This window comes from Peromyscus leucopus, chromosome 10 (assembly GCF_004664715.2).
Source record: "Peromyscus leucopus breed LL Stock chromosome 10, UCI_PerLeu_2.1, whole genome shotgun sequence".
Classification (NCBI taxonomy): Eukaryota; Metazoa; Chordata; class Mammalia; order Rodentia; family Cricetidae; genus Peromyscus; species Peromyscus leucopus.
Window position 1 is genome coordinate 36,558,000 of NC_051071.1, and position 13,836 is coordinate 36,571,835.

At 35.6% G+C, this 13,836-nt stretch overlaps 1 protein-coding gene across 7 annotated transcripts in view; it reads left to right on the forward strand.

Annotated features, from left to right (window-relative positions):
• Slit2 (slit guidance ligand 2) overlaps nt 1-13,836 on the forward strand; it is a 336,048-nt gene that overhangs the window by 191,025 nt on the left and 131,187 nt on the right. For all 7 annotated transcript variants that reach the window (XM_028865886.2, XM_028865890.2, XM_028865888.2 and 4 more), the window contains exon 5: nt 4,794-4,865. In XM_028865886.2, coding sequence (XP_028721719.1) covers nt 4,794-4,865 — 72 coding nt within the window. The remainder of the gene's footprint in view (nt 1-4,793; nt 4,866-13,836) is intronic.

Sequence of the window (13,836 nt, forward strand, 5' to 3'; positions counted from 1 at the left end):
CGTGTCAGAAATTAGAAGAAAAAAGACCTCTATGACTCACATGCTCACTGCAGTATTGTTTGCTGCATATTCCAAGTTGCTGGAGAGTCAAAGCCCAAGTAAAGGCTAAAGGTGAGTTAAAGGCACAAGCTTGGTGTGTCAAGGATTGAGACATGCATAGAGGCACAGCAGGAATGCTCTGAACTAAATCATCACCTGAAGTTGCCAAGAAACCCTGAAGAGGCCAATCTATTTGGAAAGGAGTAGGGGAGAGTGAAAATAGACATCAAAAGCATATGGCAAATAATCTCTTTGGTGAGACATATATCTTTGTGATGCTTTGAGCTTTTCTTTGTACTAGATCGAGATACTCTGGAGTTTGTATCTAAGAAGGAGAAATCCTAGGAAGGCAGAGATAGCAGCCATAATTTATTTAGCTACAGGCTATTAAGCCAGTCTGTACCAGAGGAGGTCAAGATAACAGATTGTGGAAAAACTTTGAGCTCGGTGAAGGTTTGGTAATAGTTTGGCATAGCATATATAACATACCCAAAGGTCTGAGCCTCTGTGAGGATAGTGCCCCCTTAACTGAGATCAGAAGGAATGCAGGAGGATGTAGTTTAATGTAATTTCATTTTTTGATATAACAATTATTTAGGGTTGGTGGGGGGTCTTAAAATTGGTCATGAATCAAAACAAGGAGAGGAGTTTGAATCATTTAAAAAATGGGAATGACTGGCCATCCACTGATGTCTTAATGGTGGTCAGGAGATTAGGGGAGGAGGAAGGGGGGCTTGAATGCAGGCACTGCAGGTGTGTTTGAGGTAGGACTGAACATCGTGGAAGGATAGGGTTGAAATGAGAAATCCAGGGTTTTGTGATTGTCCATGTGACTCCCTTCTGGGGTGTACTTATTTAGGGGTCTTTTCAATAATGCACATGCAAAGCATGTAACGTTCTTCCTGCTGGAATCATATTACCCTCCCCTCATGGAGGCTGGATTCTGCAGGGAATAGTCTTGGCAGCTCTTTGCACCTCCCTGTCACTTTCAGGAAAATGAATCAACTTGTCTTTCAAAAATGTCAGTATTTTCAGAACTAAAAAGATGACTCTGAAATTAGGAATACTGGCTGCTCTTACAGAAGACTCAGGTTTGGTTCCCAGCACCCACACAGCATCTCACAACCACCTGTGACCCCTGTTTTATGGACCCATCCTCCTCTCTGGCCTCTCTGGGCAGCAGGGATGCCTATGGTGCACATACATAGGTAAAGGCAAGTCATTAATACACTTACAATTGAAAAGAAGTCAATTTCAGTATTTTTAAAATTTTCCAAGAAATTTCACATCAGGACTGAGGACTTTAGTAATCTCCAAACTGATTGATCACCTTGTCTCAACTCCCCAGGACCTGGCATAGCAGTAGCACACTTGTCTTTCTTGGTTTACAGTTTTGTCACCATGCTGCCCAGAAAATTCACGAGATTTGAAATTCTGCTGAGATGATAGTCACCTTAGTTGACATCGAATACTTTCCAGTTGGAACCACCTTCAAATTCTATAGCCTAATGTTCTCCTCTAAATAATATCTCATGCACTGGACACTAGCTGACTCTTGGAGACACTGCCTGGCACGTCTCTCCCCATTATCCCTGCCTGCTTTGAAATTCAATTTCCAGATTAATCTTCCTAAAAATCAAGTCCAATCAAGTCATTTATCTGCACTCAAACAGAATTTTACACTCTATTGCCTGGTGATATAATTACAGATTTCCTCCCATGGTAACTCCATCCTACTCACTCAGTAGTTCTGACTCACCGTGCTTGTTCTACACACCTCATAGAGCAATAGACTGCAATTAGGGATGCCTCCCTGTGCCTTCCTTGATCTTCAAGGAATAGAGCAAATACAATAAGGTCAAATAACTGGTTTCTAAGGAGAATAATGGCAGTATGTGTGCAACTAACACTTCTATGGCACTTTCATATGTAGCTATTACATATACCTCATCTTCTTTACTTGATTTTTAAATTTTCTGGAAACAGGACAGTAACTTCACTCAATTCATTAACCGCTAACACACTACCTGAAAATCCACATATAGTGAATAGCAAGTGAATAAACTTGACTGAAAACCACACTTAGTTATATGTAAGAAATGTGAACTATTGCTAATATATAGTCTAATTCATCACTGTACCAATGACATAAGGCAAAGCCTTGGATGAGTTAAGGAAGCCTTACCTAAGTTCATAAATGCAGGAAGAGCATATTCAAAGCAGATTTAGTAATCACTGTTACAAGTTCACAAGTCGGGGCTCAGTGTTTATCTGCATGTCTTATGTGTTTAACAATTAGTTTTATCATGTAGTACTGATAATATTTTCAAAGCATCCCTCCTACAAAATTCTCCTCTCCTACAAAATTGAAATAATACCTGCTTTATAAGATGGTTATGGTGATTAGAGCATGGGATGATGCATTCCTTTTGAAGCATCAACTATTGCTTATGTCAGGTTCTTTCTTTCCAGGTGAACAAGGCCCATTCTTCACCAGGAACCTGGGATCTATAATTAAAGCTGCCTGACAGAGTGGACAGGGCACTCATGCTTAGATTCCATTCCGTGCTCAGGAACTATCTATCCAGGGGAACAGCTACACTCAGCCATCAACTTTAGGGGAATATCGAGCTTTGAGCCACTTAGTCATTCATAGGCTTAGGGAAAGGAAAGATTGGTGACTATTAGCTAAAGGAAGCTATTCTATGATCTAGGAATCTGTCATAGGTAATCAATAAAAGTGAGGAGTGAGGTTCCTCCTAAACTGCAGAGTGTCACAGCTATGTTTATTTGAACCACCTAAGGCTTTACCATTCCCATCCCTCTTAAGGTAGTCTAGTCTTACCGAAGGGCTGGAACTGCAGCAGAACCAAGATTAACAGAGAAGGAATGGGCCCTTGTTATAGGGATTAGAAGGCTACAGAGGCTAGAGAAAACTCAAGAACTGGAGTAAATATTTTTGCCATCATAGCTTAAATGCTCTCAGAAGTATTCCTTGGTTGAGAAGTGGAAAGGGGAATGATTAGAAAAAGTGAATCAGGCAGGGGCAGCAGGATAAAAACAATCATTTTCAGCAAGCATGATAGGTTTCGTATTTGCTTGAATTCCATCTGTTTTTCCTCCTCATCACTTGCTACTTTGTGGTTTTTCTTCCTCAGAAATATCTCTGTTCTGTGCCCTCCTCTGAACAAGTCTTCTGCCATCAAGACTTTAAGAATATATATTGCTAAATAATCTAAACTTGATGTCATTTTGAAAGGACGGAAAGAAGCCAGTCCAAATCAATGGCAAGGGGGAGAAATCAGCTTTTTAAGGAAATGGAATTTTATTGCTCTTAAGGATGTACTGAAATGATTGAAAGCAACAATAAACTACATTGCTTCAGGATGTGCTTCCTGCATAAGCACAGATGAGTAAATTTACTCATTGAAGTCAAATATGAGATTTTTCTTATTTTCCTTTTCCTTTTCTTCTTCGTCTTTGTATTTTTTGCTGAAGATTTTCTGTCATGAAGTAACTAACATTTCTCTCTTTACACATTGCTTAGCAAACATTTTTCTTTTGAACATTAAGCATATTGAGATATAAACTCAAATCTCATTTGTCTAAAACTCGGCAATAATGAGGTCAGGACCACATACTAAATCTCTGTATCAGCCAGTTGTGTCCTCTTCACTCTGGTGTGGCTAGAAGCATGTAAATTATGAGCTCTGCTCACAAGCAGCTTTGAGAGGGGGAGCTTGGATCAACCTGCTCACTGTGTATCCACCCGGTGGAAAACGGCTGAGTTCGTCATCTGCTGTGTATCAGTGGTCAGTAGCTTCATCTTTCTTCGTGAGAATGGGTGACCTTAGAATTTGAAGAGCGTCATTGGTACTTTAATAGTTTGCCTGATATTTCAACTTCTTGCTGTATATTCATGTGAATAAAACCTAGAAGACAATTTTCCGTTTCCAGGGGCACATCATTTTATGTATGTATTTGTACTTTGTGTGATAAGCCTAGTAATACCATCTAAGCTCTGAGAATTGTCTTAGAATTGACTCTGAACTCTTGGAAAGAAAAATAATGATCTATTTTTACAATGAATGGTTTTTTTCTCCCAAATTCTTCATCTCAACTGAGAGTGCTTTTTCCCCCTTGATTAAAATGTATTTCTTAATTAAATTAAGATGTAAATATAGACTCTCTATGTTTGTGATTATAATAGATTTAGGGGAGGCTTCAAATCAGCCTACTATTAATATTCCATGAAAAAACTTTACTTTATTGTTGGATGAATGCTTTCATGTTCCCTTTTTAATAATACTGAAGTTGCTGTGGAAGCTTAACTATGTGGTCTGAGTATCATCATCCTTCTCTAGGAAGCTAAGTTACAACAGTGATTTTTGAGCCAATGTTAAGTTCTAAAGCTTCAAAGTCTCCTGAAATTCATTTATGAAAAATCTACTATTTGTCTCAATGAAATATTTTATATTTTATTGTGCAAAATTATGTCAATTTTAAATAAAAATGCCATATTTTATGATAGAATATAGATTAAAGAAAGAAAACAAAATACATACTCCAAACTTTAACATACATGAGAATTGCAAATTATTTGTATAGTTACTTGCTTTGTATTAAACTGTTTTGTCCCTTTCTGTGGGGAGGGTGTTTTTGTGGAGTAATTTTTTCTATTACTTATCATTTTGATTAAACTAAGTGAAAATATGTTTTTATAACATTATCTTCCTTTCTTTTGTTGTTTTTAGTGATCTCAGTGAAAATCAAATTCAAGCAATTCCAAGGAAAGCTTTCCGTGGGGCAGTTGACATTAAAAATTTGTGAGTATATAATACACCTTAATTTACAGTTCCTTATAATCATCTGGTTTTTTTTGTTTTGTTTTGGTCAGGTTTACATTACTTAAATTAACAGAAAAGTAAATACTGATGTAACTTTCTTCTTATTTTTAAGATCTTTCAGTAGCAACATAAAATTTTGCTGTTTGTAAAGATGTTTGGCAACTCGAATCATGATAAAATTAATTCAAAATACTTTGATTAGTGCTTTACAATTTTCAGGAAAATGAAATGGTATGATCGTGTGTTTTTCTCAGCTTTTCCCGAGTTCACTCTTGCTCTTTTTGCAGTTTCTGTCAGGGTATACAGAAAGTGCAGCATATAAACAGTTTTATTTTCCTTTGGAAATAGATAATGTTTTCCAGCTAAAGATAAAGATGGCTTAGAGCTGCAGCTTTTTCTGGAGTTTTTAGATGTTAGAAGTGTAAAAATGATAAATTCACCTTTTCCTTTATGTGTATTTTTCTCACATCTTTCCCCTCATATCTTTGGAGGACTATATGAATAACCAACCTTAATAAGAAGAAAAAAGAAAAGGAAAAACATATTTTTTTTTATTTTCCTTGATAAATCTTTAATCTAGTTTCTTACACAGTGTTTAAGTGCCCATAGTTCTCAAGCTACCAGTGAGATATAACTTCTCAAAGGTAAACCTATTATTGTCAATATATATCTTTATCAATTTCAAAATACCACTAGTCCTTTAAAATGACTTTTCAATTTACTTCACATGTTGGGGGTTAAAATGTTTTCCTTAGCTATTGCAATCCCTTGGAATGTAGGAGTGAAGAGCCCCTGTGTGCCAAGATTAACTCTTACAATCCAATATTTCTTAGCTAGTCATAAACAGGGCAGGCCATTTTTCAAGAATTAACTTATATTCAGAATTCTTCATGGGAGACTTCAGTACCATTTTTCTCTAGTAGTGAAAGTGAGACAGATGTTGTCCCTTGTCAAAGAAGACAAGTGTTGATAAAGCCATGGATTTGGCCTTTACCTCTCCACAGTAGAAATGTGTTTTTCTTTATCCGGAATCTGTGCTTTCTGAGTGCACGAGTAATGGCAGAAAAGTACAGCTTTGTGGTTATAAATAGACAAAGCCATTAACATCGTGACTGCGGTGATTTTTTACGTGCACTTAGACAAAAAGGATTTCTTCTGCTTTCTTTCTATCTTTACTAGCTGGGACTTTAAGAACACTTAAGCCGGCCTGCTAACATAGGGGATCCAATCTGTCTCAGTGTATTATTTGTGAATATGCTATTACTTAGGAATTCCTTGGGTTGTACCCACTCAAGTTGCAATGGCTACAACTGGCCACCCTGCAGAATATCACTTGTAACCTCACAACAGTACTATCATTAAGCACTTAATGCAAGTGCATTTAACTATTCTTCAGATAGTCAAAGAATTTAAGTCAGCTGATTGTCTTTTCCTATGTGTAAGTCTCTATTTAGGAATACTGATCCATCACATGGGATTTTTTTAAAACATGTTTTCTTCATTTAACTTGAAGACAAATTCAGAAATCAAGTGGAAAGTGAGAGAGAAGGGCAGCTGCCATGTGAAATGGGCATTTTAAACCTCCCCCGCATACACTCACGAGTCTCCTCAAATTCAAAGACTGTTATGTATGCTGTACAGTGAGGTTAGGATTACAGCCTGAGACAGTTTTCCAATATTTTAGATTTGTACACATAAGCAATCATCCAACTCCTCTTGACCCTTCTTATTTAATTCCATAAAATGAATAACAGATTTTGGGGTTTGTTGTGGTTATTAGGCAAATGAGATATGAAAGACTGTTTAAACCAGTAAGTTGCTCTGAAACTATAGCGTTATGTTTCATTATAAATTATTCAGTGAATAACTTATAAAAGTTTTCCATGAATAAATGGCTTACAAAGGAGACAGGCTAGTAGAATATGAGAAAATTTCAATATTAGAATTTAGTTAATAGATTATTTTAATATGTATATGATTATTCTATTATGAGTCAATTAGACATGGAATTTCAAATTGAAAAGAAGAAAATATACATGAAAACATTAAATGAACATACAAAAAACAATGATTTATAAATAAGAGATTGCATATTATAGGAATTGAGGGAGGAACAACTTAAAGAATAAGTTCTCAGAGAGCTCTGGAAGAAAATTCATGAAAGAATGTGGGGAGAAATTTAAGTTCTTGCCTTATATTATGTGTTGGTGAATAGTAGATAGGGGTAAATTGAGAAAAAAACTTGGTATCAAAACCAAAATGAAATGCACTTTCGGTTTGTGTATTTTGTGTGTGCAAGAAAATGCAATGTGATTTTCTTTTCTTAATGAAGTAAAACAATGATGAGACACAAAGGATGCACATGTGGGAGGTGCTGACTGACAGCATCCACATAGAGTAAGCTTTGGAAACATGTTTCCATGGAGGAAAGGAAGCGTAAGAGACAGGATAGACCTGAATGGTAACACTAAAATCATAATACAAAGAAAACAAACAAACAAACAAAAAACCCACAAAACCTCCCATTCTCATCATCTTCCATGAACTCTTAGAAAAGGAAAGAGGGCAAGACTGAACTTTGTAATGTGTAAGACTGTTTAATTGGTTTAAATAGCTAAAAGAGACTTCAGAGTTAAAAGGTATTTCAAACCGTATTTTCAAAAATCATTCTCATTTCATGGGTCAGGAAGCAATATATCTTCTATTTTTTAAGTATAAAATTCAATTTACATTATTACTAAACTACTAGTAACAGCCATCAATGAATCAGCAGCATACCATTGATGGTGATATTAGTACTCACTGGGAAAGAAGAGAACAGTATTTTGTCATCTTTATTGTGCCTGTGTGTTCACTCTTAAGCTGGTTGTCTTTCATGGTGTCCCAATCACAGCTGCACAATTATCCACAGGTTACAAGCGAAAAAGGAGAGCAGCACGCCTAAGTGCAGAGCAGAGCCAAGACCCCGCATCCGGGAGAGCTCTCTGCAGTAGCACCCTGCCCTAGTCTAGCAAAATTTTCAGATCTGCCGCTTCCGAGCCTGATGCAAAGCAGTTCCCATTGCTACAAGATTTCTGGTGACAGCACTTGGTTTACTCTTGAGGTCTGGCTAAACATGCCCTAGGCAGCATCCTGACAATATAAAATTCATGCTGTGGAAATGTTGCAAATTACTACATTTTATTTCCCTTCCTCCAGGCAAGCCCAACTTAAACTATCTCAGACAGATGAACGTTCATCTTGGTCTTAAGCATCTCCGGGGAGAACTAACAGTAACTTTTTTGCTGTCTTTCTTTATTTCATAGCTGGATTAAAATAGTTTGTATTTCGTTCTAAACCTCTTTCTACCCAGGACCGCACCCATGTCAGTCACAACTTGAATCAATTTCTTAACATTTTCAACAGCCAGATATTAGGAAAACAAAATTGTGTTACAATATCAACAAAATAATTGCATTTCTAACAGCTTCCAGCAGCAGTATTTGTGAGATTTTCATATGTGGTGTTAAAGTCACAAACTATGAACTATTGATACCCTGTTATTACCAAAGGATGATTCTTCATAAAGGTAACCAATGCTTACAGAAGTTTTTCTTAGAGTCTTCATATATATATTTAACAGATTAATACTGAAGTGGTGAAGCTTTACTGCCTCTTAATCAAATCTTAAAAGAAAACCTTGCGGCATATATTGTATTTTTTTTCAAGCACCTGGTTAGGTATTTCCATTTAAGCTCAGACCTCTTATAGAATATTCATAATTAGTCTGGTCTTAATTTGGGAACTTGTCAGTTTTCTTTTGCAGCATGTGCTTTATGAGTACAGATGTGTCTTTAGCATCCTCTATTTTATAAGGAAAAAAATCCCCGATTCTATTTGCCCTGAAACTTAAGAAGAAAGAAGTATCAAAACAAAAACTTAGGAATAAAACAAGTTGTAATCATTCTTATCACAAAACTCATATTAGTTGCTTTACTCTCTTTATGGGTATGGGGATAAATATTGAAAATAATTGAATGCCTGTAAGAACTAGTTTAGGTTCTGTGTAAAGGAGACTACACATCTGCTTCTTTCTTCCTCTCTTCTGTTATTTATCTTCAAGATGTACTCTGCGATTGTCATCCTACATTCCCCCATCTATATCCTCTTCCTGTTTGCTTGTGCCTTTCCAATTCCAATTACCCCACAACTATGAATTTTATGAATTTTATTCTCTTTTTCTAAGAAAAAATAATCATTGTTGGCAAATAACAGCTTTCCTTGGGGGAAAATGAGCTATTTTTATAGGCAACGAAGAAAATATTAATAAAATTTCATGTGCATTCATCTATAGACAAATGTATAATTTACAGAATGCTTCAGCATGGTTTTCTTAAAGGAATTCATAGTATCATTTAGATAATAAATATGCATGACCATGACATTTTGGGGAAAAACAATCCAATCTGTGATGCATTGTTTATTAACAATAAGGGAATTTGAAAAACAAGAAAGAGAATTATTCTGTTGTTGCAAATCCGCATACATTATTTAGAAATTGTATTATTTACTGGATTGCAGTCACATTTCTTTTTTATGTCCTATTTTGTGTTATTTAATTTTATTCTTTCCAATCAATCCACTTCAAACCATGAGATGGAACTGTATTCAACTTTTTGTGAGATACATAGATAGCCTAACACATTTCATAGATTGTACCTTTATCTGGTTTGAATTTATTTTCTGATGTCTGTTCATCGTCCTTTACATAATCCATGCTGATACATGATCAAGAGTTTGCCACATACTATAGAACAAATGCATAACCCTAAAAAGGATGAATGTGTGAGTTCCCCTTTAGTGCAAGAGATTCTGTTACCTCTGTCATAAGTCCTAATTACGAAATGTTCTTTTAGTCAGCTAGCAAGGTGACTTTGTTTCTAATTTTTCTTAAAAATTAAATCCTTTCACTATCAAATGAAAACTAGTGCTTAGATCCAGCTCTTTCCTAGTGGCTTTTTGTAGGCCTGAAGCTAGAAATACTTTGAAACCATTTCTCCATTCATGGGAATGGTCTTTCTTATTCTTATATAAAAAATTCAAAGGAATTCAATAGAACCTTCGAAGCTACCTGAAGTTATAGCGGTTAAAGCAAATGATAGCAAGCGATGAGTTTCATGAGAGTCATACCTCAGATGCACGATGCCTAAAGTCCTGAATGACACACACAGAATATGAAATCTGTTGGTGAAAAAGAGAGGGGTGGAGCCAGGGGACAGGATGGGCAGGTGCCACTCTTAGAACTTGGGTACTGTCCATGGTCCTGCAGTCTTGGTCTTTTTTCCTCTCACTCCCAAAGCATCGAATACTGACTATCCCAACAACTGTGGTTAGGTAACCAACCATCAAAACTCTTTCCATTTTTGCATATTTTAGTCCCCACTGTGCATGAAGCAACTTTTCTTCAATAATGTATTTTCTTCCATGACTGTGTAATACATGCAGTGTATCTTCAAAAATGCCTCGAAAACAGGACAAAATAAAGCAAACAAAATACAGGAAAAGATGATTGATTTTGAACACAAATTTACCAACCCATAAAACAAAATCTAATATGGATAGCATGGTTGTCTTGTTGTTCAATGAAATAGAACATTCCTTCAGATTTCTTATGTCTCCACTGTGGGTGAGCATACTTTGTTACCTATGAACTATACAATAGTCTCCTAATTGATTTTGACCTCCAGGCTATAGTCTTATTAGATAATTTTAACAAAGATACTAGATTACTAGATATTTTTCCATGATTTACTGATTTCACCTCCTGATGACCAGGTTCAAAATCCTCTTATTTAATCTCATGTTGTATTTGTTAAAGATACTAAAACAAAACTATATGAAAAAGCAGAACATAGCTCTAATTCTGAAGTCTACAAGAATATGGAGTTTTCAGAGTGTTATAATATCTGGTCATTGTAGACATTATGACTAGTTATGATGTTCTGCCTGTGACAAAGACTTCCTGTCTTGAACTGTGCTTCAGCACAGAAGCTCTATACTCAAACCCAAATAATCCTAGTCCTAAAAACAATCTCCTAACATTGTAGTGACTCTACTAACAGTTTTGTTTTCATGGAGCTGTTCTTTCATCTATAGGTAAAATTTTCATTTCTAACTTGAGTCAACTCTTCTCTTTCTATATTATCTTCTAGCTAGCTAGCTTTATCTCTCTGTGTGGGTAAGGTGTGACCACTTTGGTATGATATAGGGCTGGAAATTGAATCCAGGGCTTAGTGCTCGGTAGGCAAGCATTCTTCTGCTAAGCCACATGCTAGATATTTAAAGAGATATATATTTTTCTACACTAATTTAATTCCCTCCACCTATAGTTGTCACAACATTTTCTGAGTTTTACACTGCTTTGAATCGTGCCCATCCATTCTAAAAATTTAAGCCGGGCGGTGGTGGCGCACGCCTTTAATCCCAGTACTCAGGAGGCAGAGGCAGGCGGATCTCTGTGAGTTCGAGGCCAGCCTGGGCTACCAAGTGAGTTCCAGGAAAAGCGCAAAGCTACACAGAGAAACCCTGTCTTGAAAAACCAAAAAAATAAAAAAAAAAATAAAAAAAAATTTACCTGAAACAGAGAAGCATTGTGAATTTGCTTTCTCAACTTTTGGATACTGTGCAGGAACTTTGGGAATATATCGGTCTCAATTATAATCAAAGATAAACACACTATTTGCTACTTACTGTACATAAGTTCTCAGACTTTTGAGTCTTATTATTTGATCTGTGCAATTGAGATGCTGGCAATATTTACCTTCTCAATTTACTATGAAGGATAATGAGATTGCATACAATCAATATGTAACATGCAGTGTGTTCAATAAATGTATTTATTATAATCAGTCTTAGTTTCATACAACTTTGGTTAGTTTTCCTAGAAATGATGAGAACCAAATATCCTTATAATTGTGTTTCTTCTATTTTCTGTTACAAAATATTTTTTTTAATCTGTAGGCTATCCTTTTCTTTTCCTCCACTCAAATAGCAAATGCATATATGTTTGTAGTAAAGAGTATTCTAGCAAATGCATGTATGTGTGTAATGCAGATTACTCTAGTGAAATCTGAGGTTACTTGTTATTGATATACTGAAAGCATTGCCTGAAAGACTGTAAAAGAATGTAATCTAAGATAGTGCAAATTCTTGAAATTCTTAGAACAGATTCTCACATAAGCATGAAATGCCCCCAAAGCAGGCTGCTGCTGGTGAGCTCATTCTGAGAGATGTATGTTGTTTAAATAACAGTTGGCATTGGATTTGCATATGTACAATTTTATGACTTGAATTTTACCCTTACAAAAGATACTATACCCATATTAAAAGACTTTCCTCTCTTTTTTTCCTGTAATTCACTTTTTTAAAAAATCCAGTTTCTTTACATTGTAAAATACTCTTTTATTGATTCTGACCATTTCGATTCATTTTAAATTGTGTAAAAGTTTAGAGTCTTTTGTTTTATAGCAGCAATATAAATAACAAACCATTTCTAACACCTGAAATTAAAAATATAACAAAAGTGTGGCATTGTCATGTAAACTTCATTGAGAAATTGGTACGTCTTGCCTGGAACACACATAATAATGGATTTTAATGTTCTGTGATATTTCACAGTTAACTGTATTTTAAATATTCTAATTCCTATGAAAGAGAACCAATTAATAATTGAATATTATTTCTTGGATGCTAAAGATAAATACATGTTTGCTGTGGATAGAGATACAATCATCTAAATTTAACACTATGTAGTGAGTTTTCTATGTAAGTTTAAAATAGTGTATTGTAGCTAAATTTTAGAGGAAAGAAATAGGAAATATTTTAAGAAAACCTAAACAGAACAAAATACAGTATCTCCAGCTGTATTATGTTTAAATTTTCATCCTTATTATACCTATTTTAGGCTTAAGGTTAGAAACATTATATATTGTTTCCATTAATCACCCTCAGAGACTGTTTACTGTGAAATAAAACCAGACAAGCTTTATATATTCTGTATGTGAGTCACAGAGTATTCTTTTCAGTGTACAAGTCTGTTGGCAAATGGTGTGGCTTGAGACTATTGTCACCCAAGCTAGGAACCACCAATATGGGAAGCCTGGGGCTTTCTGTGTATCAGTGCATCTTTGGCCACTGCTGAAAAGAGACTCATAGGACTTAATGCTTAACGCGATGAGGATGAAGGTGATGATTTCGTTCAGCTTCTTTATTTTCTTGAAACCATGCAGGGCTTAAAAAACAATTCTACCAGTAAGAGCAGTGGTGTAGAGGCTAGTGGAATTTTCCCACTGGAACAGGAGCAAAGTGAAGGTTACATTGTGGAAATTATAAAGAGAAGATACAGATACCCGTGGTAATCCAGACTGAATGAAGAGCTAAGAAAATGTAACTACAGTAGAATTCTTTCTTCCAATAAATATTAAGAAGACTCTCTTCATGGGTGAAATGTAGCTCATGTACAATGAAAGCATCAGATAAATTTACCTATCCCCCCCATGTTCTTCTCATTTGAACCCTTTAAAGAATAAAATTTTGGCTGAATAATTAATTGGGATTTTAGAGAATTAAAAAAGAGTATCTGGATTCCTTAATTCATAACAATTCCATGTTTTAATTGGAAATCACATCTAAGGAAAGTTAGCCTTTTCTAAATGCAAGACCAGACCCTTTTCTTTTTATGGTAGGCACAAGCACCCAGGTCTTGAAGGGCCCTTGAGAGGGATATATGCAGAGCAAGAGAACTAAGGCGCAAGAAAAGAGTCCAGAAAGCCCAAAATCAATTATGCTTGGCACTATTTTGACACTGTTTGTTTTGCACTCCACTGTAGACAAATGGAGTTCTGCACAGAGAGATCGCCTAATGGGCAATCATGGAAGCACAAGGTTTTCTGTAGCCACTCACTTAAATATC